The sequence below is a fragment of the Equus caballus genome, chromosome 1, assembly GCF_041296265.1.
Source record: "Equus caballus isolate H_3958 breed thoroughbred chromosome 1, TB-T2T, whole genome shotgun sequence".
NCBI lineage: Eukaryota > Metazoa > Chordata > Mammalia > Perissodactyla > Equidae > Equus > Equus caballus.
In genome coordinates, this window is record NC_091684.1 from 172,246,523 (window position 1) to 172,272,492 (window position 25,970).

General features: G+C 36.8%; 1 gene segment (V, D, J or C); it reads left to right on the plus strand.

The window, feature by feature from the left end:
• Window positions 1–24,487: 24,487 nt before the first annotated feature.
• On the plus strand, window positions 24,488–25,005 carry LOC111772293 (T cell receptor alpha variable 14/delta variable 4-like). The segment is given in 2 exon segments: window positions 24,488–24,533; window positions 24,650–25,005. Coding segments are annotated over 2 exon segments (402 nt in total).
• Window positions 25,006–25,970: the final 965 nt, after the last annotated feature.

The following is a 25,970-nucleotide window of genomic DNA, read 5'->3' on the forward strand; positions in this document are numbered from 1 at the left end:
CCGCATGCCACAACTAGAAGGACCCACAACGAAGAATATACAACTATGTACTGGGGGGCTTTGGGGAGAAGAAGGAAAAAAATAAAATCTTAAAAAAATAAATAAATAAATAAATAAATCTCCAGACCAGAAGGAAAATGACAAGCACCCAGAAATCAATCCTGAACTAACAGAAATTTATAATCTAAGAGACAGAGAATTCAAAATAGCTATCATAAATGACTCAAAAACCCACGAGAAAATACAGATAGTTCAATGAAATCAAGAACTTATTCATGAAAGAGATTGAAACTATAAAGAAGAACCAATCAGAATTGTAGGAGATGAAAAACACAATAAATGAGATAAAGAAAAATCAGGACTCCCTGAATAATAGAGCTGATATTATGGAGGAACAAATCAGCAGTCTGGAGGACAAAAATATAGAAATGCTTCAGATGGAGGAGGAGAGAGAATTAAGACTAAAGAGAAATGAAGAAATTCTCCAAGAAATACCTGACTCAGTTAGGAAATGCAACATAAGAATTATAGGTATTGGTGAGGGAGAAGAGAAGGAGAATGGAGCAGAAAGCTTGTTCAAAGAAATAATAGCTGATAACTTCCCAAACCTGGGTAAGAAGCTAGAAATACAAGAGAAAGAAGTCAATAGATCTCCTAACTATATCAATGTAAAAAGAGCTTCTCCAAGGCATATTGTAGAAAACCTGGCCAAGATCAATGACAAAGAAAAAATATTAAGGGCAGAAAGGCAGAAGAAAATAACTTACAAAGGAACCCTTATCAGACTTTCAGTGGATTTCTGGGCAGAAACCTTACAGGCCAGGAGATAGTGGAATGATACATTCAAAATTCTGAAAGACAAAATCTTTCAGCGAAGAGTACTCTATCCAGCAAAAATATGCTGCAGATATGACGGAGAAATAAAAACTTTCTCAGATAAACAAAAGATAAGGGAGTTCATTGCCACAATACACTCCTTACAAGAAACATTCAATAAGGACTTCATACCTGAAAAAAAAAAAAAAAGCATGGGGTTACAAAGCCTTGAGTAAGGTGATATAATTTCCACAGTCCACAGGTAGTTACTTCGTGTGCTTTGTTCAGTTTTACTTGTAATCAGTGGGAAAGATGGACTCTGGGTTTCCTAAAGCTATCTCCTATTCCACTATGTTCCTGCATTAACCTCTGGGTCTCTCTAGCATTCATGAAGAATGGTCATTTGCCATTTTTTCCCCACTATCATTTTTATTATCTTCTTTTAATTAATCTCCTCCAGTTTATGTATTTGTAAATGTGTTTTTCTCATCAAGATTATTAGAATCATCTGATTAAGAACTTGATTTTCTGGGTCTTTCACCTCTCTTTGTCCAAACTAATGAAGCTTTTTCTGGTGCTAGAAAATGAGTGCTTGCTTGTATTTACCCAAGCTTCAAGGACTGCATTTTTTCTCCTAAAATCCAAAAATTTCTGAATTTTTCATCAATTCCCAAGAGCGTGATAAGGCATCGTGCAACTTCTCAAAGCCTATGTTTTCTCAGTACCTAAAACAAAGGTATAACAGAGATTTTCAATTTGCTCTTCTCTCTCTAATTTTTAACAATTTCTTAATTTTTTCGTGCTTTTCATGTTTCATGTTTATTTCAGAACACCATGATTTGTGGTGTTCTGGACTGTGATGGGCTCCTTAATCTTTCTGGTAATCAATATATTTCTTAGAATCCTGTCAACATCTTTAAAGGAGAATATTATATTTCTGACCTTATTCTTCCTCAGCTATGAGACATTGCTTCTACTACCATTGAAGATTGGAGAATTCCTTTGCATTCTTCCAGGGCAGAGGAAACAGCATTGTTTCAATTCATCAAAATCCTTTGGCTTTTGACTTTGTATTTCTTGGGCTTTGCCAATGCCCAGCAAGCTTGACAGGAACTACAATGACTACCAGCCTGAAACCAGCAGCAATTGCTCTTCATAGCTTATTTTTGACTACTTGTTTCCTGTCCTAACTTTAATCCTCAACCTGATCCTATCTGTTCTCTGTATTTTGGAAATATGTGTAAACTTCTCATCTCCAGATGATCCCTATTCTTTTAACTCTTATGGATTTTGCTTTATTCCCTTTTGTATTTCTATACTTTTAACTATGAGAAAGTTTGGAAGAGATGGGAGGTAAGGATATGGCCCAAGAATCAGAAGTTCACACTCATTGACCGCAAATTCACAAATTGACAGCATTACTAAATTTTCTATGTGTGAGATAGTCTTGACAGGAAGCAACAAATGAATGAAGAACCCAAGGAGATGACTGAGATCATGATCCTGGAATCAAAGAAAAGTATTCTGACTTTTGTCAAAGAGCCCCATTGGCCTCGGAGAAAACAGAGACTTTCTCCATTCTAAGGTTTTCAGAGATTCCTCTCTTGTTGTGGTTGTATGTCCTTTAGCCACACAGGTTTCTGTAGTTTTATTTCCTTTAGCCCTTAGGGCAAAGCCTTCTCATCCAGAGTGAATTCTTGCCAAATAGCAGCACTACTCTCATTTTATGGGCCCTGTCTTTTTTTTCTCCACCTTCACTCATTTCACCCTCTCTCCTATCCCCCCTTCTGGCAATCTACTAATCTGTTCTCTATCAGTTTTTTATTCAATTCTACATATAAGTGATATCATACAGTATTTGTCTTTTCTGATATATTTCACTTGACATAATGCCCTCAAGTTTCATCCACATTGTTGCAAATGGCAGGATTTCCTGCTTTTTTGTGGCTGAATAATATTTCATAGTATATATATGTGTGTGTGTGTGTGTGTGTGTGTATGTGTGTGTATATATATATTTCTCATATTTCTTCATAAATTCATCTGTTCATGGACACTTAGGTTGTTTCCATGTCTTGGCTATTGTGAATAATGCTGCAATGAACATAAGAGTGTAGATATCTTTCTGAGATAGTGATTTCATTTCCTTCAGATAAATACCAAGAAGTGGAATTGCTGGGTCACATGGTAGTGCTATTTTTAATATTTTGAGGAACCTCCATACTATTTTTTCATAATGGCTACACCAATGTATATTCCTACTGACAGTGCACAAGTGTTCCCTTTTCTCCACATCCTGATCTACACTTATTTCGGGTTTTTTGTAATAACCATTCTAACAAGTGCAACATGATATCTCATTTTGGTTTTGATTTGCATTTCCCTGATGATTAGTGATGTTGAGCACCCTTTCATCTACATGTTCACCTTTTGTATGTCTTCTGTGTCCATTCAGATACTCTGCCAATTTTAATCAGATTGTTTGTTTTTTGTTATTGAATTGTAAGAGATACTTAGGTATTTTGAATATTGACGTCTTTTTATTAAATATATGATTTGTAAATATCCTCTCTTGTTCTGAAGGTTTCCTTTTCATTTTGTTGATGGTTTCCTTTGCTTTATAGAAGCTTTTTATTTTGATATAGCCCCAATTGTTTATTTTTGCTTTTGTTGCTTGCACTTTGGTGTTAAATCTAAAAAATCATTACCAAGACTGATGGCAAAGAGCTCATCCTCTATGTTTTCTTCTAGGAGTTTCATGGCTTCAGGTCTTATGTCCCATTCTTCCATCCATTTTGAGTTAATTTTTGTGTATGGTGTAAGGTAGGGGTTCAGGTTCTTTCTTTTGCATATGATTGTCTAGTTTTCCAAACACCAGTGATTGAAAAGACTATTCTTTCCTCATTGTGTATTCTTGGCTACTTTGTCATAAATTAACCATATATGTGTGGTTTTATTTCTGGGCTCTCTACTCTGTTCCATCGATCTATGTATCTGTTTTTATGATAATACCATACTCTTTTGATTACTATAGCTTTGTAATATAATTTGAAATCAGGAATTGTGATGCCTCGAGCTTCATTCTTTCTCAAATTTGCTTAGGCTGTTTGGGGTCTTTTGTGGTTCTATACTAATTTTAAGATTGTTTTTTCTATTTCTATGAAAAAGTCCATTGAATTCTGATGGAGATTGCATTGAATCTGTAGATTGCTTTGGGTAGTATGGACATTTTAACAATGTTAATTCTTCCAATCCATGAGCATAAAATATCTTTCCATTTATTTGTGTCTTCTTCAATTTCTTTCATCAATGTTTTATAGTTATGGGAACTGTCTTTACATTTAAAAGTTTTCACAAGCATCATGTGGGTTCATGAGCATCAGCCAAGGAATATATATGTGCCATCTTCCATCAGCACTATGGAAGCACTGGGCTATTCAAAACTCAGTCAGAGGCAAGTGGTCTTATTCCATTTGCCTGACTCCAGAGACTTTCATGGACTTGAATTCCAAGTCTGATATACTGTTAAAAAATGAATTTCTCAATGAAGTAACCTGATACTCTATTTCTATATGACATCTTATTTCACATGGACTCTACAACTAATACACAATCATAGACTTAGAAAGGAAGAAACATCTTGTGGAAAGTTTTGATATATCTCAGAAAACAAAAGGAATTTACTAGCTCTCCGTGGACCCTCAGGACCTTTGGCTTTGCAACTGGCCTCTAGAGGGCGATCCTGCACAATCTGGAGGTCTTGTTGATCAGTATTATCTGCTCAGCCCCTCCTCCCTGCAGCTGGCTGAGTTCTTTGCAGACAAAGACTAGCGGCAAGAATCAGAAGTCGGAAAGCATCCAGGCTTATCTCAGCAGGTTTGGTGTTTTTATCTAAGCAAGAAACTCATCCAGCCTAATCTTCTCCACATTTTCTATTTCTAAGGGCTTGGTTTTTGCAGCCACTTTCCTGCCTGCTCAGGGGAGATTTTCCAGAAAAGACCTCATAGCATTTCCACTGCTCAGCCATGCTCCTGTTTCTCATCTCAACACTGGGGATTGTAGTTACCCTGAGTGAGTGTAATTTCATCTGGGTTTAAGGTTCTATAGATTCTGACTAAAATTACTTACTTTTCATGCCGAAGTCTGCACTGCTTTCACTGATATAACATTAATTTTTCAGGAGATGCCAGAGCCCAGTCAGTGACCCAACCTGATGGCCATGTCTTGGTCTCTGAAGCAGCCTCACTGGAACTGAGGTGCAACTATTCCTATGGTGCAGCAGTTTACCTCTTCTGGTACGTCCAGTACCGCCGCCAAGGCCTCCAGCTTCTCCTTAAGCATTTTTCAGGCCAGGACACCCGCGTTCCAGGCATTAAAGGATTTGAAGCTGAATTTAGGAAGAGTAACTCTTCCTTCAACCTGAGGAAATCCTCTGCCCATTGGAGCGACTCGGCTGAGTACTTCTGTGCTGTGAGTGACACAGTGCCTGGGACTGCAGGGGGAGCTGAACACAAACCACTCAGGGGAGTGGAGTTTTCAGAGACTCAAGATGCCTTCCTGTGGTATTTTGAACAATGTTTTATTGTATGATGGCAAATGAGGCAAAGAGGGCTGAGCAGAACCAGGTACATATATATAATCCTACAATTCCATGTCTTATAAACTTTATTTCAGAGGCTTTTTGCTCTTTCTAGAAACTATATAATACTAAATAGTCATTATTTGAGAATGATGGAGGAGACTGTGTTCTTATCATATAATAATCAGTTGCTCAAGGCCCTGCCTTGAGGTTGACTGCTTTAAGGAGTTGACTATGTGGGTTTGCATTTATCATTTTATCTCTCAATCAAGTCAGAAAAGAAAAAATCAACTCCTCGTGTTCTTTCCCCGTAAAGGTTACCTCTTTGTCTACTTGATCATTCACAGACTTTCTTGGAATTTTTTCCCTACGTCTCACTGTGCTGGCCACAATGCGTCAGAATATTTTCTCTGGGTTTAAGTACCTCTTTTTAGGAAGGATTATGAAAAATTATTGGTCAACAGTGTGCAATTGCTTAGGGCTAAGAAAAGTGTTATCATCATGTTAGTTCTGGCAATTGGTTAAGAATAGTGCAGGAGAGGGACTGGCCCAGGCGCATAGTGGTTGAGTTTGTACACTCCGCTTCAGCTGCCTGGGGTTCACAGGTTCAGATCCCAGGAGCGGACTTAGCATCACTCATTAGGCCATGCTGTGGCGGCATGCCACACAAAATAGAGGAAGATTGCCACAGATGTTAGCTCAGTGACAATCTTCCTCAAGCAAAAAGAAGAAGATTGGCAACAGATTAACTCAGGGCCAATCCTCCTCACAAAAAAAAAAAGAAGAAGAAGAAGAAGAATAGTGCAGGAGAATGAAGATTCATAATTCACCAGGATTTTTTCAAAGATTTTTTTCCCAGTTATGAAAGTATCTTCCTATTCTTTTGGTATTTTAAATTCCACAAATCTGCATCAGAAATTTGTGGAATTGGTCTCTTTTGCTGCTTCCAATCATAGACTTTGTTCTCATTGCTTTTACCCTGTTCTTTCATGTTTTCACTATTGGAATATTAGAGACTGATTCTTATGTGTTAACTTTGTCATAATTAAGCATGTAATAAGTTTAACAATGCCAAACTCTGCTAGAAATATTAATAAGAATTGCAGTGAGAGCCAGCCCTGGTGGCCTAGTGGTTAAAGGTCTGTCCTCACCACTTCAGCAACTCAAGTTCATTTCCAGGTCACAGAACCACACTCCTGTCTATCAGTTGCCACGCTGTGGCAACAACTCATATAAAAGAACTAGAAGGACCTACAACTAAGATAAGCAACCATGCGCTGGAGCTTTGGGGAGGAAAACAAGAGGAAGATTGGCAACAGATATTAGTTTATGGTGAATCTTTCCCTGCAAAAAAAAAAAAAAAAAAAAGAATTGCAGTGGATACTAGGGGGTCACCAGAACTAGTATAAACTTAAGGCTCAGTATAACTTTTTTGTGTAAGATGAAAAGAACCATATAAGAATAAGTTATAGTCCTTGTTTTCTTGAAGCCTTGGAGGAGCACAAATACTCTGGAGAAAGAAGAGAAGTAGGAGGGGGAGCTTTCTAGCTGCTATTTGGCTTACACTATAATGCATAAGAATATAGATGAATAGGAGTCCATAAAATATAGAGAGAATAAGTAGATTGTGACCAATATGTGGATTGTAACTGATTTAGCCAAATGGTGAACCAGGAGATCAACAGTAATTTTTAGGACACAGTGATATGGTTATATGTAATAAACGTGTTTGAGTGATTGCTGGAAAGTAAGGAAAGTAAACAGGGTGTTAAAGACATCAAATTACTAATAAGAAATGCAAACTCATTTACTATCCTTCTCTCTCCTCCCCCTTCCTTTCTATTTTTGAGCCATACTCTCTTTTACCTCTGACTATTTTCAGGTGATTCCTTGTCATCAGCTCAACCACATTGCCCCCAAGGACCACGAGGGGCGCTTCATGCAGATTGGTGTGAGAAGGAGAACTACCAGCTTCTGATTCTGGACTCAAGCTGAATCTGAAGAAAACAAATTCTACACCAAGGACCCTGTAGGGATCAGAATTTGCCACCTCAAAATGTGTCTCTTTGGGCTGGCCCCATGGCCGAGTGGTTAAGTTCATGTGCTCCACTTTGGCGGCCCAGGGTTTCGCCCGTTCAGATCCTGGGCAGGGACATGGCACCGCTCATCAGGTCATGTTGAAGTGGCAGCCCATATAGCACAACCAGAGGCACTCACACCTAGAATATACAACTACGTACAAGGGGGCTTTAGGGAGAAGAAAAAAAAGATTGGCAACAGATGTTAGCACAGGTGCCAATCTTTAAAAAAAAACAAGAACAAAAAATGGGTCTCTTTAGCTTAATTATTTTTAAGAACAAAAGACACAGGAAGAAACTTTGACATTCCCCAGAACTGCCTAGAAGAATTCAAGATAAAAGACCTGTTTCAAGAAGAAGCTATCACCATAGATAACTGTAGTTAATATGAACTAGATGTGATAGACAGAGAGGAACCCAGCAAGGCCCATTTCTTCAAAGTCTTCCCAATGTCCTATTTTTCTTTTTTCAAGGTACGGCAAACATTTATTTACCAAACATTTGCTTTTCAATCTCCATGCGAATTGCCTTCCTCTCCTTGGAAGACGACCCAAACCACTATGCCCAACATTCTCCTTTGTCTTTAGCTAAAGATGATATTTCAGGTGGTGGATTTGACAGTTACTCAGATTTCCTGGGTTTCTCCCATGTATAAAGGTTATTAAACCGTGTTTGATTTTCTTCTGTTATTCTGTCTCATGTTAGGATTCAAATAATCCTAGACTGACCAGAAGAACCGAGAGGGGAAAAGAATATTTCTTCCTCCCCCAGGCAGCTGGGAGATCATGCCCCTACCTCCCCAACCTATCTGTACTGAGAAATCAAAGCAATCTTCCTTCCTCCCTTCTTTCCTTTGTTGAGTAATTAATTCCTTATTTGTATTATATGATTTCTATGAGCAATTTTCTACAATAAAGAATTGTATTAAGAATAACATGGAAATCCTGAGTTATTTTATCAATGAAATCAATAACTCTGACTTTTCGTGTAATTAACTGGTCTTACTTCATACCCCACCCCTCAGAAGCAGCTGGCCTAATTGAAAGATGGAACAGCTTACTGAAGACTGAGTTACAGTGACAGTTGGGAGGCAACACCCTGACAGGGTGGGCTTTGTTTAACAGGATTCAGCACGTGCTTTGAATCAGGGACCGTTAATACAGGTTGCTGTTCGCCATATAGCTAGAATATGTGGGTCTGGGAATCAAAAGGTTGACGTGGGAGTGGCTGTTCTCACTATTACACCTAATAACCCACTAACAGACTTTTAGATTCCCAATCTGGCAACTTCATGCTGTGTTGACTTGGAGATCTTTCTCCTAAGGGAAGAATTCTTCCCCCAAGGGACAAAAAATATCTCCACTCAATGGATGATGAGACGACCTCCTGGACATTTTGGGAACCTTAGTCATTGAACAAACATGGAAGAAAAAAAAATCTGTTGGCTGGAGTGATTGATCCTGACTAACAAGAGGACTTTGGGTTGCTTCTGTACAGTAGAAGTGAGCAATAATATGTTTGGAGCCTCTTAGTCTTTTCATGCCCAATGGCAAAGCTAATGAAAAATTGCAGTAACACAAAACGAAACAGAACAATTGAGGATGCATATCTTTCTGGAATAAAGGTTTGGGTCTCTCAACCAGGCAAAGAACCCAGACTAGCCAAGGTTTTGGCTGAAGGCAGGGGAAGTAAAGGGTAGAGATGGATGAAGGAAGCCATAGATATCAATTCCAGCCTTATGGCCAACTGCAGAAACAAAGACTATAGTACTTTTGCATGTTTTCTATTTGATTGTTGTATATGTATGTCCTTATTTGTATATGCTAAACATTTTCTTATCATCTTCCCATTTTTATTTTGTATACAAGTTATTGGAAATTAACTTTACAATTTAGTCTATAGGTAACAGAATTTTCAGAAGGACTGAATTTGAAGAGTTATTAATATAATCAGTGATGGCACAATTGCAACTGTGTATCTCCTCATTTTGGGGAAATGATGAGAAGTTCTTTACTTGTAAGAAGGGCAGCTGTATCTTGAAGGAGTTAGAAATACAGAGCTATTTTACCGATATATGTGTTTCAAATGTGTGTAGAAGGTTGCATACAGAAGCTGAGTGTCGAAGATGTGGATTGATTTATTGACTTTTAGCTCCAAATTCACCTTTGTAGTTTCTCTCTCCTCACTGGACCAAACTGATTCATTCACCAAGGAACTCAAGAAGCCAGAGAGCATCCCCTGTCTCCCCACCCCAAGTCTGCCTGAGAAATCAAAGTAAATTTGTTTATTGTTTTAATTATCATTTTATTTATTTATATTATTATTATGCAATTATAAGAAACTTCCGATAAAAATTATATTAAGAAGAATTTGGAAATACATGAGCTATTGTATCAATGAATGTGGTTTAAGTTTTTCACATTTTGTGCATATTTGACACAAAATTTTGTTATACCACAGCTACAAATTGTAATCAGTTTTTAAAGGTATTTTATCTAACTTAAAACACAAATAAGCATTCATCCACTAATGAGAATGTGTCTGAAGATTGTAATTCCAAGTCACTTTTCTTGCATGTAGCTCCCTTAATACATCCTTATTTCTCACTTTTTATGTCTTTAAAATGGGATTGGAAGGCAAAGATAATTTTAAAATAATCTGAAGACAGAATACTTCTATCACCTGAGCAGATTTCATGTGTCCCTTTCCAGTCAACCACCTCCTGAAGACAATGGCTATTCTTATTGCTATTACCATAGCTTTGTTTTGACTAATTTAGGACTTCAAATCAGTGGAATCATATGACAGGTACTCTTTTGTGCGTAGTGTCTTTCACTCGACATGATACATGTTCTCATGTGTACTAGTCATTTATTACTTTTTTATTAGTGAGTATCCTATTATATGAATATATCATAATTTGTTAACCCATTCAGGTGTATCCACCACTGCCTAGACACAGGATATTTAGGGGTGAATCTTTGGTATCATGCATAAATGTGCAAGGTACAGGCTGCCCTAGATTCTTATATCCTGTTCATGCAAGAGTAAGGTGTGTCTCTAATATATTTTAGCCAAAGTACATAGCTTAAATACTTTATTTAATGACCCATATCTAACATTCATTATTAATTAACATGCCACTAATTTTTGCCAGGAAAAACCCAATGTGTGACATTCCCTATGCTATTTAAAAAGTTTCAGGGTTGATCAAGATGTGGACAGCTGAATTGTAGTTCCCTCTGTCGTGGCCTTCTCTTACAATGCAAGCTGACCTCCCCTGGAATTTGCTTTCCTGAGTAGGACAATTGACTCTCCTTAGTATTGAAGCTTAATTTAAGTGGCACATGTACATGATATCATATCATCTGTGTGGAAAAATTTTAATATAAATTGCAGATCTTAACACTGTGATATATTCTTTCTTACTTTGTAAGTGACATAAAGTTACTAGAAAATTTCGTTGCTAATTTTTGGGGAAAGTTCTCAAGATCTATAAGCTGTGTAACTATAGTCCTTTACAATTAGTTATTCACAGACTTTTTTAGTTTAAGATTTAGAGACATTTTACTGTAAAAGAATATTAAAACATTGGAAAGCTTATTTGGTAATTTTTGAAGAAAATTTCACTATTTTATTATTTAATATCAAATATACAACACATTCAAAACATGTTTCCAATAATTTTAGCACATTAACAAAGTCATTAGGATAATTAGACCTCTATATACAATTCCTCTGGGGTATCTAAGACAAGGAAATGTTTATCTGGTAAACAAATGCACCAAAACATGAGTATAAAAGATAGATTGTTAAAATGTTTACAATATGTCATGTGTACAGTTATGACTTCCAATTGCTTTTTGTGACATGTTTCATATTATAGGATATCAAAACTGAACCTTATATTAGTTTTCTAGGGCTGTCATAACAAAATATCATAGACTAAGTGGCTTAAACAACAGAAATGTTTTTTTGCACACTCTGGGCTCTAAAGTTCAAGATTAAGGTGTTGGCAGGTTTAGTTTCTTTGAGGTCTCTCTCCTTGGCTTGTAGACGGCTGCCTTCTCACCATGTCCCCACATGGTCTTTCCTCTGTGCCACACATGTCTGTGTCCAAATTTCCTCTTCTTATAAGGACACCATTCATATTGGATTAAGACCTACCTATATAACCTAATTTTACCTTAATACCTCTTTAAAGGCCCTGTCTCCAAATACAGTCACATTCTAAGGTACTGGGGGTTAATGCTTCAACTTATGAGTTTGGGGCAGGGGGGTGCAATTAAAACAATAACAATGCTCTAAGTAAATAAATGTGAAGTTTATAAGCAAGACAGTTGAGACCTCCCTTGATTAAATTTTCTCCTAACTTCTGGTGCACAAAATGATTATACATAATTTTGTTGAGGAGATTTCCCACCTTCTCTTAACGTATTTTTAGAGGACCTTGAAATATGCATTTAGAAGTCGTTCATAAAAGCTAGTATTCACAGTTGGCTGCCTTATCCTCTACTATATCAGAGTATGGAATGTCGTCAATTTTAATTTCATCTTTTCTTGTAAGTAAATTTTAATTTCTTCTTGGTATTTCCTCTCTCCAGTTTCCCCTTTTTCCCATTTTCTTTTCTGTGTGAGTATTAATTTTTAAAACTTTTCTGCCTTTCTCTTCTCTTTCTTTATTAGATCTCACCTTTGCAGAAGTTAAGTTCGTTCACTAACTTTGTGTTCCCTGGGACTCCTCCTTTACTGCCCCTTCAGCAGAATTGACCTTCCTTTGGAATATCTCTTTGGTGGGTGTGGTAAGGTCAGTGGGTGTGGGAGGGGGCTTCAGCCTCTGTACAAAAGGGGAGCAGAAATATCCCATCCTATGTGCTTACATTCCTTGGTTGTTTTCTTTTTGGTTTGTCTCTTAAGCAGGTTGTTGCAAGAATTTTTATTTTGATTCAATCAAATAATACATATTTATATACGCTTTGATTACTGATTTATTTGGAGTTATTTATTTTTCTATTCTGTTTGATTTTACTTCAATCTTTTATTCTCATAGAAACTCAAGTTAGCCTACTTTATGTACATATTTGTTTTTATTCTACATCAATTATTTCTCTCTGATCATTTCTAGCTCTTCATTGTCATTATTTGGACTCATTTCTAATATTTTGGTTTTGCTAGACATATTATTGTTTTTTTCTTTTCTAATCTGTCTTCTGTTGCATTAATAAAATTTTCTTTTTTTCTCTCTGGTGATTTCTGTTCTTATAACAGAAATGTAAAACGTATTTCTGTTCTTATAATGTGTCCTTCAATTTCATGTATACCTAACCACGTTTTTCTTTGCCTGATGTTATTCTCTAACATTTCCCTCTTGTATATGCCGCTCCTACTCCTTGCATATACTTTTTTTCTTGCTGATTTACTATCTTTATAATTACTTCAGTGGCTGATTAGAGAAACTACACACCAGTTGTATGTCAGCATAGTAATTTCAGAGAGAGTTTATCCAAGGAGCTGATAACTACAGTTCCAGTGCACATTAAGAAAAATAATAAAACCATCCAACATAATCAGAACATGAATCCACTGCGTTCTTCCTCGGACGTTTATCCCTGATCTTCCTCAGCCTGGACTGATTCTTACCTACTGACCACACGGCTCCTCCTTCACTTCTTCACAGTCTCTGCTCCTAGAGAAATGTACAGGAGTGAATAAAGAGGAATGCTCAAAAAGGTTTATTACAGTGCTGTATTTCATAGATTAAAAAATCAACATGTTAACTGTTCATCAATAGAGAAAGGGCTGTGTAAATGGCAGTAAATTCATAATATGGCACGCAGTGGAGCAGCGGGACCTCTGGGTGTTAATATAACAGAACCTACAAGATTGATTATCAAGTTTATAAAATAAATTACAGAAAGCTATGCACAATAGGTATCATCTTATATTAAACAAAACCTATAAATGAAATGATATATATTTTCTGTTGATTCATATATCTGGTATATACATGTACATCTATAGTAAAACACCTGGATGCAACAATTCCAAGTTGATGAGAGATGAAAAGGTCAAAACTGGGAGTGACAGTCAAAGAGGATTTTAGTGTATATGTAAAGTTTCATTACTTTAGTAATTCACACATTCACAAATTCCTTCTAGTGTTAAAATTAATAAAAGTCATAAAGGTATCTTAAAGCTTTATGCATATTCTCCTCTAGTCTTTTCACTAAAAAAAAAAAAAAAAAAAGGAAAAGAGAAAATGATATCTTCTTCAAAAGATTTTGTTGAACCACCCCAGGTATAAGTATTTCTCCCTCCTCTGGGATCACACAGCTTTTAGTTCTCACTCCTTTTAAGGTCCTGCTCTTTGACTCTATTATACTTATGTATATTTCTGTCTTCCCCTGTAGACCATAAACTACTGTCTCATTCTTTTTATATATTCTTAAGACCTAGTAAATTACCTCATTTATAGTAAAACATTAGCAAATGTTTATGGATTTATTTTGAAATAAGTAAAAGAAATCAAATAGCACAAGATGAGAATTTCCAAATTATTTTAAGACATTAATTTCCAACAAATAATATGTGTGTATATATATATATATTTTTAAAGATTGTCATCTGAGCTAACAACTGTGGCCAATCTTTTTTTTTTTTCCTGCTTTATCTCCCCAAATCCCCCTGATACATAGTTGTATATCTTAGTTGCAGGTCCTTCTAGTTGTGGCGTATGGGACGCTGTCTCACCGTGGCCCGATGAACGGTGCCATGTCCGCACTCAGGATCCGAACCAGCAAACCCCAGGCTGCCGCAACGGAGCACACGAACTTAACCACTCGGCCACAGGGCCGGCCCCTAATATTTTAAAAGTAGAAATTGGTTCATTTTCAACCCCATTAAATTTAATCAGGCAATTTATTTTCTGACCATCTGCATTTCCTTCTTGAAGAAACAGAGTGAACTGATTAAGATGAAGAGAGAAAGGGACTGGGATTGTGTGATTGCTGAGTTGGTTGGTCTGAAATGGTCTTTGTTGATGGTTTCATACCACTAGGGGGCACTCTAGGCTCTACAAGAAATGACTTTTTCTGATGGTTCCAGAAAGTTGAACATTAGAGAGGAGACCAGAGAGCACATGAGCCAGTCCCATTATAGACAGCAGAGGTGAGGAGAAAGGGGAACAGTGTCTGTGTAAAGTTCATCTCAAGTTTTCAGTTCTGTCATTCTATATAAACCCCAGAAATTTGGAGCCCACATCTCTAAAAATCCATTGTGAGGATGATTCTCTGAGCAGAGGCATGGGAATAAGAATATTACTGGGCATTGTGAGCATGGAAACTCAACAGATATCTCCATTACTTGTTTTCAGTTTTGTGATTAAATTTTCTGAAATTGGTGGACACAGAAATTATCCCAATACCAAGGATATCTTAACTTTTCATATATCTCTCCTAAGAGGAGAAGGAACAAGAATAATAAGGAGAGAAGAAGAAAAGATACAAAAATAAGAAACATGAATAGAAGGAGGAAAGGAAAAAAGAATATTTAACTGCAGGGCCCCAAGGGGATGGCAATAAACCTTGCTGATAAAGTATTACAAAATAAACTTGCATATGCTCACATTGTGATAAAGTATATGAGAGATACATTAGAATTCTTAAAAAGTTTAGAAACTTTTGTTTTGAAAATTGCTGAAACATTGGAGAGCAAATATCCATAGGCTTAGAAATAGGAATTAAATGTGAAGATAATAGCTTCAAAGAAAAGAATGACTTTTTCATGTGAAGTTTGAACTAATTCAACAAGCCAATAATTAACACAGAAGATAATTTAAAATTAATTTTTCTTGTAATTAAAGACAGTGATAGGATGCATAAATAAGCATTTTGAGTTACATGCAATTCATAAAGGTGTTTTTAGTTTTCTATATGCCCTCCACGAGATACAGAAAATGTCAGAGAAAACATTAAAATGTCGCTGTATAAATTTACATTTAAAATTAAATTCAGACTTACATGAAACCAGTTAGTATGAAGAGTTATGTCATTTACAGAAAACCTGTTCTATTAGAGTCATCAGCTCTAGATTTACTAGAATTTATATTTTATAGTCATTTGTCAGGTGTTTATGCTAATGTTGTCGGAGCTTATAAAATACTGTTAAGAGCTCTAGTATGAGTTGCATCAACAGAAACATCCTTCTCATAATTAAAAATTATCAAAAATTCTTTTGCAATCTTGCATTTAGCAACAGCAACAGCAATTGACTTTGCTTTCAATTATATCAGTTGAAATGAAGTTACCAAATGTATAAGTTTTGATAATGTAATAAATTAATTTTCAGAAAAGCAAGCTAGAAAATCTTATTATTGTCAAGATATCACACTAATAAAGTATATTATTTGTTGTATTATATAAAATTATGACCCCAAAATATGTTTTTGCAATTTCTAAATTTCTCAGAATTTCTACTCTTTCTCTCAATACTTTGCAGTATATAAAAGAAACAAATTTCTTAAAATGCATCAGATTTCTCATTGCAAATTACCCCCACCTATGGGTTAAATTGTTTTCTTACTCATGGAACTTTTCCCCTTGCTCCCTTATCATTGAGATTTGGTCCTTTATCTCTTGTCATAATCCCCTTTACTGAAGGAAGTTTCCACATTTTGACCGTTGACACTCTTGATTCACTGGGAATAGCAAGATCAGCTTAGAGGAGCAGAGTCTGAGTTAATAAGTATTTGAAATATTGCATAATCTTCACTCTCTTAATCTGATCTTTGCTTTACATGTTCCTTTAAGAAAGACTTTTTCTGCATAACACACAAATGAGGATGGTAGATTTAGCTGAAAGGAAAAATTGTATATTTTCTTTGTTTAAGAGAGTGAATCGGGGTGCTTTCCTGATTTCAAACATGTAAAGCCAGTCCATCGCTGAATAAACACCAACATCATTTACTTCTTTCCAAATTACTAACAATGACTCGGTCGTGTGCAGAGATATACATCTTGATCTTTACATCCTTATTCCGCAGTTGATCTCAGATCTAAGACCTAATTTGTTTGACTTGTTGCTGCCATTATGCATCTGAGTACCTCAGGCACAGGGTAAGAGAAGAACATTTAATCAATGAGGTCAGTAGTTAGAGGTGTGACCACAAGATGGTAGTGACTTCTGCTAATGCAGAATATGTGGAGAGTTCATTTTAGTAGATACTGAATGAACAGGCCTACGGCAGAAGCTGTCTTTTTCTTATTGGCTGGTTAGACAATGTGAGAAACCTATGAGGTTAGAGGAAAGAAGGGACATCTGATAACAGAAGTAGCTCTGCTGGCCGGAGATTGCAAGTCTATAATTGATCCTAATTGGGAGGAACGGTGAAGATGTCCATTCTAGCTTTATTCAGGTTCCTGTGGCTGCAGCTGGACTTTGAGTTGAGGGGTTTTGGAAACAGATTACATTAGAAGATATTCTTTAGAAGTCTAGGAAGGAGACTGCCTTTATTCAGGTTTCCTCTAGTTACCATAGAAAAGGAAAAGTACATTCTGGAGCATAATGACCTGGTGATGCTTCTCCTTTCTCTCACTTTTTCTTTCTGCACAGAGGTCAGTCGAGTAGAGAATGTAGTGCAGCAGGCTTCTACCCTGAGTGTCCAGGAGGGAAACAGCTGTGTTGTCTGCTGTTCTTATTCAGACAGCACCCTGTCTCACTTCTCTTGGTATAAGCAAGAATGTGGAAAAGGTCCCCAGCTCATTACAGACGTTCTTTCAAATGTGGACAAAAAAGATGAAAGACTCACTCTTTTATTCGATAAGTTGGTCAAACATCTCTCCCTCCACATCGCAGCCACTCAACCTGGAGACTCAGCTGTCTACTTCTGTGGTGACTACACATTGCTTCCCATGCACCTACAGCCTGTGCTCACACCTGCAACTGGACCAGTCCCCATCCTTTCGGATAGACCTTCAATTTTAGCATTTGTCTTGTTTGTCAGCAAGTGGAAATAATGTATTAGGCATTAAAAGCATATGATAGAAGGTTAGGTTCAAGATGAACCAGAAAGGCTTAGAACATTTTGTTGGATGACTGTTGCCTAGTGATTCTTGAAGGGGTTAATGTTTTGTTTTGAAATTCAGTCTTTAAAGATGACTTTACATTTGCTATTCAGACTCTTCTCATATAAATAAATCCTTGGTAACAATATCACATTCCCATTATGGATGAATTTTTTCAAAAATTACATTTTTTTATGATTATAAAACATTACGTGCTAAATATAGGAAACATAAAAATGTGAAATTGATAATTCTGCACTCACATAATTTATTAATAATATTCAGTTTACTCTGCATAAATTCTAGTATAATTAGGATTATGATTTTTTTCACTTACTACTATATCTTGAATTGAGCATTTCTAATTCATCTTCTCCCCTAATACCTGCTTTTAATAGCTCTGTGAGAGATTTTCATAAGTCACAATTATATTTTACATTCTTCTTCTTATGTATTTGTGATAAAATTTGACAGCTTGTTCTATGTGCTCTGACCACTTTCTAGTTGAGCAAATGTGACTTGGGTTTTTCTTTAGAGTCCAGAGATGTATATGTCATTTGTGTGTCTGAAGGAAGTGAAAATAGGAAGTGATTTATTCAAGAATGTGAGTTTAGTATTAGAATCACAGAACTATTCTTTCTCAGATTTTGTTAGTATATGTTTACATTTACTCTCATAGAATTGAGAAGGGAGAGTTGTATCTTTTGGTCATTGCTACATAGCACACACTTTTTTTACATAGTTGATAATGAGTAGATGTTTGTTAGGAAAAGAAGGAAAAGGTGAATTCTGCTATATATTCAAACTTTTAATTTCAGCTTTGTGATTCAATTAAATTTATAAATTGGCTTATGAAGAATAAATTCCTGGACGTATAGATTTGATTACTGAAGAACATAGTGTTTCTTTCCGTTTATCCATGTCTTTCTCCATAAATCTCTGTTGCTTTAAGATAATTAAATTTATTCCTAGATGTTTAATTTTTATTATATTTATTATCTTTCTGGGGTATGTGGGAAAATTTTTGTATATGTTCATAATCCACCTTGCTAAACTCCTGTTAGTGGATTACAGAAGTCATTTGAATTAATTTTTATTTTAGAGATATTTTGATATAAATTTCCCTACCTTATTTTCATATTTTGACTGAATTAAACATTATTTCCATCAGTTTGTTTAAAAAAATTAACACTTTTATTGTTGTAGGTAAATCAACAGAAAGAAAAAATTTGCATAAAAATTAATTCCTTCATTGTACCACTCCTGGTCAAGCATGGACTATTTTCATCTTCCCTCGTATTCTTCCTCAGGATGGATATACTTGGCAAGTGGGTAAGAAGATACTTCTTGACTGAGTTATGATGGTTAGGTAACTGGTTTGTTCTCACAGGGAAAGTTATTAGATTAAACTAGATTTAAAACATCTGAAGAAGAAAGGTCAGTATTGTAGCCCAACCCGCCAACTGGCTTTGACTATTTTCCTCACTAAAATTACTATTCCTGTTTAGTAGAAGCAAGCTGAGTCTTTTTCTTTCTTTCTTATTAAGATTTTATTTTTACTTTTTCTCCCACAGCCCCCCAGTACATAGCTGTGTATTTTTATTTGTAGGTCCTTCTAGTTGTGGCATGTGGGATGCCACCTCAGCATGGCTTGACAAGTGGTGCAACGTCCGTGCCCAGGATTCGAACTGGTGAAACCCTGGGTCCCGAAGCAGAGCACACGAACTTAACCATTCGGCCACGGGGGCCAGCCCCGCAAATTGAGTCTTGATTGGTCCATTTCTTCTGAGATTGATAATGGAGTGAGAGGGAAGTATGGCTTACATTTTTACTGGTTTATTCTTCTAAAATCTAAATTAGAAGAGAGAGGGTGCAATTACTATTGGCTTACCTGCTTTATCAGACTTAGGTGAGAATGTACCCATTGGAAGAAGAAAATTCTCTAGCCAGAGTGTACAGAGTCAATACATATTTATCTCAACCTAGACACATTCAAGATTTCAACATTCACCACGGTTTGTGTATTTGTTTCCTATGCCTCTGGACAATTTACCACAAGCTTGGCAGCTTAAAGCAAGAGAAGTCTTCTCTCCTGGTTCTGTAGGCCAGAAATTGAAGTCATTTTCACTGGGCTGACATCAAGGTGTCAGCAGGGCTGCACCTGCTCCAGAGGCTCTAGGGGAGAATCTGTTCTTTTTCTCTTCCAGCTCTGGTGGCTGCCAGCATTTCTTGGCTTGTGGCTGCATCTCTTCAATCTCTTATGGTCTCATCGACTTCTCTTCTCTTGTTGTCAAATCTCATCTGTGTCTCGAAAGTGTACATGTGATGCTTTTAGACCCATGTAACCCAGGATTATCCCCCCACCTCAGAATCCTTAATCAGATCTTCAAAAGGTTTTGCTTTTGGGTTTTTTATTTCCCTGTAAGCTCACCTTCACAGATCCTTTGGATTAAGACCTGATTTTTTTTACCATTGTTTTGCCTAGAACAGTTCACATGGCTCCTGCTTTTCTTCTCCAATTTGAGAAAATAATACCTGTATTGGGCAGAATCCAGTTAGGAAAATAGAAACCACATCAATTACCTCGTTTTATTTTCCATGTTTTAAATTTTTATTTGTAAAAAAATCACATAGAAAAATGGACTTTTTCTATTTTTTCTATATAGTTGTGTCTGTGAATTTTTAATTTTAATACATTGAATAGATCATGTAACCATCAGACAATCATGACACAGAACAATTTCCGTGCTCCCCAAAATTCCCTTGTGGTATCCTTTTGTGATTACGCACTCTCCCTTCTGTAACTCATTGCAAACCTTGATTTGTCTTTTGTATTTTTGCCTTTTTAAGAATGTCATATGAATGTAACCATAGAATACATAACCTGCTGAGAAGTCTGAATATCGGTCAGAGAAAGCACATGCCACTGAGCACATGCATGATCTCCATCTCTGCCACCACCCTCAGTTTTTTCTATACCCGAGGTTTTGAACTTTTAAATCATTTTGTAGGAATAACTCATAATTTCAAGTGTTTGAATTTCATTGGAGATTTTATTTATAGTTCTACAAAGGAAACATTATGGCAATTGATAATGGAGAGGCTCAGTGGAGTATTGGACCAACTCATACAATCAGATTGAGACATGTTCTTTATATAAGTCTAGTTATACCAAATCTATTCTAAGTTTTTCTAACATTTTCAGACCAAGTTTGTTGATGGAAATTCGCTTTAGCCACACTAATTGGGGTATGGTTATTATTTGGCTTTTCTAGGAGTTGACGTTAAATAACATATCCAACAACTCTTTACTTTGTTGCACTAGCAATGTGCTTACAGAGCTGAATTACAGCGTTAAGGTGGTTACTGCACCAAATAAAGCCAATTCCTTAGCAAATTATTTTATTCGTAATTGAACAAAGGGTAAATAAGAAATATGAAACATTTTAGCATTAAAGTGAGGAAATACCACTAAAAGGACAAAAACCAAAAGAATGCAAAGGGAAGTATGACAATCAATGGTCCAAAGCCTCTAGAAGTCTCTTCTAATGGTGTTGGATGGAGCTGTCGACTTTATATCATTACGTTTGTTTCAAGGATCTTGGGTCAGCACTCACCTTCTGTGAACCGTCTGCTTCTGACGATTCTCTGGAGAGCCTCAGTTTAAGATCTCTAATGTAAGTAACTTTTTAATTCTTGACAATTAAGAATGAATAATGTTGGGGCTGGCCCCGTGGCCGAGTGGTTAAGTTCGCGCGCTCCACTGTGGTGGCCCAGGGTTCGGATCCTGGGCACGGACATGATACTACTCTTCAGCCCATGTTGAGGCAGCATCCCACATGCCACAACTAGAAGGACCTGCAACTAAGATATACAACTATGTACCAGGGGGGATTTGGGGAGATAAAGCAGAAAAAAAAAAAGATTGGCAACGGTTGTTAGCTCAGGTGCCAAGCTTTAAAAAAAAAAAAATAATGTTATATAGTTGGTAACCAGGTAATCAAAGATCAATATCTTGTACTTTATCTGCTCAACTGGTAGTAAATAGTACCTAATAAGTTTGGTTCCACAACCTCAATAGCAGTCTTTCTCTGGGATTTTTTCAGAGTACCACGGCATCCATATTAAGGTCATGTAAAGGCTGATTAAATGAAAGGCTAGGAAATCAACCTGTGCTTGTGATGAAGGAACTAAATATCATAGGTTTATCTATCCAGTTTGGTGTATAAAAGGTTGGAATAAATATCATTTGGGACATTCTGAATTACATGGCCTATCAATGATCAGTTCATAGTGAGACAACATACGACTTTGGGAGGGGAGGATTGCAGGGCTATGAGAGCTAAGGCTGATAACGCATCAGGCCACTGGAGTTCCAGGGGGTCTGATACAATAACTAATTTAAGTATTAATATTCTATTTTTTCTCTCTACTTTTTCAGAGGATAGAGGGGTGACAGGAAAAGAAAAGTTTCTGAGTGAGGGCAAGACGACATAACTGTCCCAGAGAAATTTGCTCCCCTATATAGAGATAAGTTGAAATGGCACAGGTAGTAAACACAAAATCAAGTTGATTTGTAACTTTTGTGAGTGCTGTGGTTTTCTGAGAGAAATGTATGCCAATCCATGTAGTAAATAAAATACTATTCTAGTACATACATGACTCATGGAAGGAATGCCATTGTGTAAGATCCTTTTGGAGATACTCAAGTGTTTCCTTGGGACAGTATTACAGTTCACAGCCCACCTTTACAGTTTTATGGGATGTTTGCTGGTTCCAAGAAAGGCATGAACTGGCCCCATTCTCTGCTATACTAGAAAAGTTTCCCCAGCAGTGTTTGTTTATATTGCAGTCAATATGTCCCTGCTGTGATGCAGTGTCACTGCAGGATTTTAGCAAATATTCATCGGAGATCACTTGGCTCCACTAGACACCTGTCCTGGCTTTGATATGTCTTGTCTTCATGAATCAAACAAATCAATCATTTCTAGTAATTCTTTACAAAATTGGGGGCTAAATTTTCTGCATCTAAGATGGAGTTATTGAACTTTTCAATGGATTTGTTTTTATGTTCTCAAAGAGAAGCTTACATAAGGACTTTATTCAGAAGTCACGTTTAGCATGATGATGTGCTCAAGCATGTTTTTCCTAGTTTCTACAGTGTCTTTTATATGTTATATTTGTCTTTGTGACACAAATTTCTTTGAGTAGCATGAAGACATTAAACAATTCATGTATTTTGTGTCCACTTTTCATAGGGACACATGAGATACCTGAGAGGGTTAAGAAAAGGTTAGATGGTTAAGAAAACTCATTGTCTCCACAGTTTTGGAAGCTGTGAACTACATTAAAAACATATTGACTAACACAGAATATAACTTTTTGTAAATTGACATGCCCAAGAGAGATCCACAAGTTCAGCCACTTGAATTAATTTTGCTTCTGCTAAGGGATTGGGTTTTATAAAGGAGCCTGGAGTATTATTGCATAACCAGTGTGGTATTGACTCTTTCAATTTTTAAGATAAGATTATTAAAAAACTTATTAGTGCAGATTTTCATATGGGAGTGTCCAAAAGACTTGTTCTGGACATGGATACTTCTTGAAAGACAGAAGTACAATCATGAGGTTTCCTGGATTGAGAAATGTATTAGGGTTGAATAATATGGAAAGAAATGAATAGTATTTTGTATTTACTCAGCCAACTGGTAGAAAAATGTTGGGTGTTTTTAGAGAATTATAATCTATAACTTAGCAGAACAGTTTGTACAGTATATGGTACGATCAGATTTAATGGAAATTCCAGTGTAAGATCTGAAGATCCTTCAACCAATTTAGCTGAAACTGCAATTATTTTGAGATGAGGATGGTAAACTCTGGCTACCGTATCAAGAAATAGGCAATGGCACGCAATGGATTTTTGTTTTTGCCATATTCTTGAGTAATATCCCTAGGCATGGTCTTATTTTTTATACACATAGAAAGAGAAAGTTTTATTACAATCAGTGATCCTATGATCAGCTGTCCTATGGAGGTTTATGGGGTCACCTGGGATATATTCTCTTCACAGCTAGGCATCCAGAATATAGAAGCTCACTGTGGTTCAGTTAGGGTCCCAACTGAGGTAACGGGAAAAATATAAATCGAAGTTTGGATAACCGAATGATGAAATTTTGGTGTCTATTCTGGCCTCTATGACTAGAGTTGGGCTGTCGAAACTAAATAGAAAGACAAGGAGACCTTTATGACAGGACTCAGTGTCTGAAGGGCTTCAGTCTAAACTCTTCAGCACAGAGTAATCAGATTTTTCTGTTTTTGGCCCATGATAGGAGCTGCACAGACATTGATGGTGAGGAGGACTATTGCTATAGCAATAGGTAGATCGAAAGAGCTACAGCGATTAGTGCAAACAGCTTTGCCTTCTTATCGTAAAGTGATGTATTACTACCTCAGGCGAAACAAGAGCTTACGTAGATGTGAGAATATATGATTATTATGTCTTACGTTGTTTCCATAATCCATTGCACACAGTATTTTTAATTAAGTGCCACCCACCCAGTTCCATCACAGACACAGTGACTGAACACAGCAGTTGATTGAATCATCAATCTTCCTTTCAATATAAAATTTTACCCATGTTTATTTTCAAATGTAATTGTTTTCAAAATAAGAGCTGGTTAATTCAAAAGGAAGTTTGGGTTAAGTGAGACTGTCAGCCAGTGCATGAAGTTTGACGTGACCCACACTGCCTTACTACACTAGGAAACCCTCGTTTCCTGTTCTGGGGCAGCAGCAACACATAACCGGTGATTATTTTCCACTCTGTCAGCCTTGCCTCACAGTGCAGAGCTCTGAAGTGAGAAAGAGCAAGATATTTTCTGACTAGTAGAAGAACTCAAAGATGTTCTCCAGTCTTCTGAAAGTGGTCATGGCTTCAATGTGGCTAGGTAGGGATGGCTCCAGTGGGAATGTGCCTCCTCTATCACCTAAGGACCAGGGGTACAGGCAGTGTCTTGTGGGTAGCCTGGGAAGGAGGGGGAGCAGGGTGTAAAATAGAACTCCTATGTCTCACACCATTTATCCTAAACCTTCTGACTCTATCTTTTTTCCTTCAGGATCCAGTATTTCCCAGAAAGTAACTCAAGCCAAACCAGCACTGTTAGTGCAGGAGAAGGAGGTTGTGACCCTGCACTGCAGCTATGACACCAGTGACCCAACTTATAGTCTATTCTGGTACAAGCAGTCCAGCAGTGGAGCAATGATGTTTCTTATTCGTCAGGATTCTTATAACCAGCAAAACGCCGCAGAAGGTCGCTACTTACTGAATTTTCAGAAGGCAAACAAATCCATCAACCTTGTCATCTCAGCTGCACAACTGGAGGACTCAGCAGTGTATTTCTGTGCACTGAGTGAGCCCACAGTGAGAAATGTGCTGGAGGGAGGTGTGCAAAAACCCCAGGGCTCTGCTTGATACATGCACCTGCTGTAGGACCAAGGCAGGGAATTGCCATCACAGACTTGAAATGGCTAGGGTTGTGGCAGCACAGGTGTAGAGTTGGGGGAAAACACTCACTCTAAGAAAACACCTTTCTAGGTTCATAGACTATGTCCAGAGTTGTCATTAATCAAATATATCCTTATCCCTGAATCGCTGGCTTGAAATTGTTTATTGAAGACAAACAACAGCCACAATAAACAAGCTGCCATTTGGTGATTAGATTGAGCTAGACGAATTGACGAAGGAAATTCAGAAGTATCTGACTCAAAAATGAGCAAAAATATTTGTGAATTGTGGATTGTCAGATCAATTTGTTCAATTAATATTTATTGAGTATATATTATATAACAGGTATTGTTTTGAGTAAGAAAGACTGGAATCTGTCTGTGGCTTTCCTGTTTTTGTATACCATGCTGTTTTATGTCATTTAGCAGATTAGTTTAATTTAGGTTTGTTAGCTGAGTTAATGGCACTCTTGTTTACTTTCTAAGGGGCTTACTATGTGACAAACTTCGTGCTGATTAAATCCTTAGGCACGGAAAAGCTCAATTTCCGTGATGTAGCTTTACATGTCTCCCACCAGGCTCACCCACAAAATGATCAAGAATTAGTGGTTCTTAGAGGAACACTGTGAAGGAGCAGAATATCAGTTATCTTTCTCCGATCTTGCCCTTCCCTTCCCCACTCCTCCAAAAGCAGGTTTGCCGTCATGTGGCTCATTTTGCACACTTCCTGGCCCTCTTTGTTCAATCAGTGTTCCACAATCCAAAATATTCATTCTCTACAATTTCTTCCTTCTACCTCTAACCCATTTTCTCAGTGCCTTAAAATCTGAATGGGAATGGATAAGTGATAAGTGATCTTGTATTTTAACTTTGCCTTACATTTGCATTTGGAAAGCAGATATGTGGAGAAGAAATCTTAAAAGGAGTGTCTTT